This window comes from Bison bison, unplaced genomic scaffold, assembly GCF_000754665.1.
Source record: "Bison bison bison isolate TAMUID 2011002044 unplaced genomic scaffold, Bison_UMD1.0 scf7180017853794, whole genome shotgun sequence".
Classification (NCBI taxonomy): Eukaryota; Metazoa; Chordata; class Mammalia; order Artiodactyla; family Bovidae; genus Bison; species Bison bison.
In genome coordinates, this window is record NW_011484367.1 from 1 (window position 1) to 1,397 (window position 1,397).

Genomic DNA, 1,397 nt, shown 5'->3' on the forward strand with positions numbered 1-1,397 from the left:
TGTGCCAGGGCCGGGTGGTGCCTTGGATCAGCCTCTGCTGGGGCCGCCTGCACTCCCTGCAGCTCCAGCTCCAGCATGCGGCTCTCCAGCCACAGGACCTGCGTGAGACCAGGTCATTGTCCATCTGGGCATCCACAGGGACGCGGCACACACAGGACAGGTGGGGTGTGTGAGTGTGTACAGACACTGTGCAAGTGTACATAGTCATTCGGGGCATACCTGCACCCCCCCACATGCCCTTGGGATGCCACACCTGGGCACACATCAGTGCCCACCTCACTCTTCAGCTCAAAGATTTCAGCATCGTGCTGCTCCTGCAGGCGCTGGTTTTTGATCTGCAGGTCGACCAGCTCCTTGCAGACCTGGGGTTGGTCAGGGTGAGTCTGTGAGGCCCTGGGGATGCCCTCCCTCCTGCCAGCACCCAGAAGCCCCACACCCACCTGCAGCCGCTGCTCCTCACTCAGCTCTAGGTCTGAGGGAAGCTCTGTCCCAAGGTTGGTGGCCCAGGCTGGGGCACCCCCAGGGACTCCTGGCAGCCAGGCCTCGGCCCGTGGCAGAACCTAGGGAGGCACCACCACTCAACCCCAAGGTTCGTCTCAAGCCCGGGCTGTGGCCTCCACCCTCGCACACCCAGCCTGGCAGAGCTGGGGCAGGCTCTCCCGTGGCCAGGATCAGGCCCAGTTCCTGAGTACATACACCCCTCCTGGCCTGTGAGGGAACAGGGGACACCCCCAAAAGCAGCAGCGTCCTGGGAGGACTCACATTCTCAGAGGCCCGAGGAGGGGGCACTGGGGCTACCACGTGCTCCATACACAGAAGGGACTGCAGGCTGCCCCGAGCCCGGTGTCGCCTCGACTACCGGCCTGTTACTGCAACACCGTGGCTTGTGTTGCCAAGGCCTCTGTCGTTCCCAGGAGACTCTCGGTGCCCCGCCCACGAGGGCAAGCAGAACAGTGGTTGGTGACACCTTTCCGGCTTCCTTTTCATTATCTGGGAAATTCAGACGGTCACCCCAGCATGTCTCAGGGGCGAGAATGGAATCAGGAGTGCGCAGAAGGCCCAGGCTGGGGAGGTGTGGGACAGCGCACAGGGAGCCGAGCGGCCGCCCCTGTCACTGTTATCCTCAGGCAGCGCGCTTTGCCTTATCATGTGTGTTCCACACTCATTAGGCCCCCAGGCTGAGCGCCGGGACGAGCAGGCGAACAAACGGGAGCCTCCCTACACTCCCAGCCCGACCGAAGACGTCCCAACCAGGGGCCGGGGGACTCGGGAAGACTGGCTCAGCGCGGTGCCAAGAGGGCTTCGCGGAGTAGGCGCCAGAGCTCCGGGCGCGAAAGGCCGGACGAGTGCGCGCGCTCCCTCCGCGCACGCGTGCTCCCTGCGCCGGGCTCGGGTCC

At 64.6% G+C, this 1,397-nt stretch overlaps 1 protein-coding gene across 1 annotated transcript; it reads right to left on the reverse strand.

Moving 5' to 3' along the window:
• Window positions 1-11: 11 nt before the first annotated feature.
• On the reverse strand, window positions 12-1,372 carry LOC104999801 (coiled-coil domain-containing protein 78-like; the record flags this gene model as incomplete). The annotated part of the gene is made up of 4 exons (XM_010855411.1): window positions 763-1,372; window positions 441-560; window positions 276-362; window positions 12-98 (listed from the first exon to the last, which is right to left on the reverse strand). Coding segments are annotated over exons 1-4 (342 nt in total), but the record flags the coding sequence as incomplete, so codon positions are not given.
• Window positions 1,373-1,397: the final 25 nt, after the last annotated feature.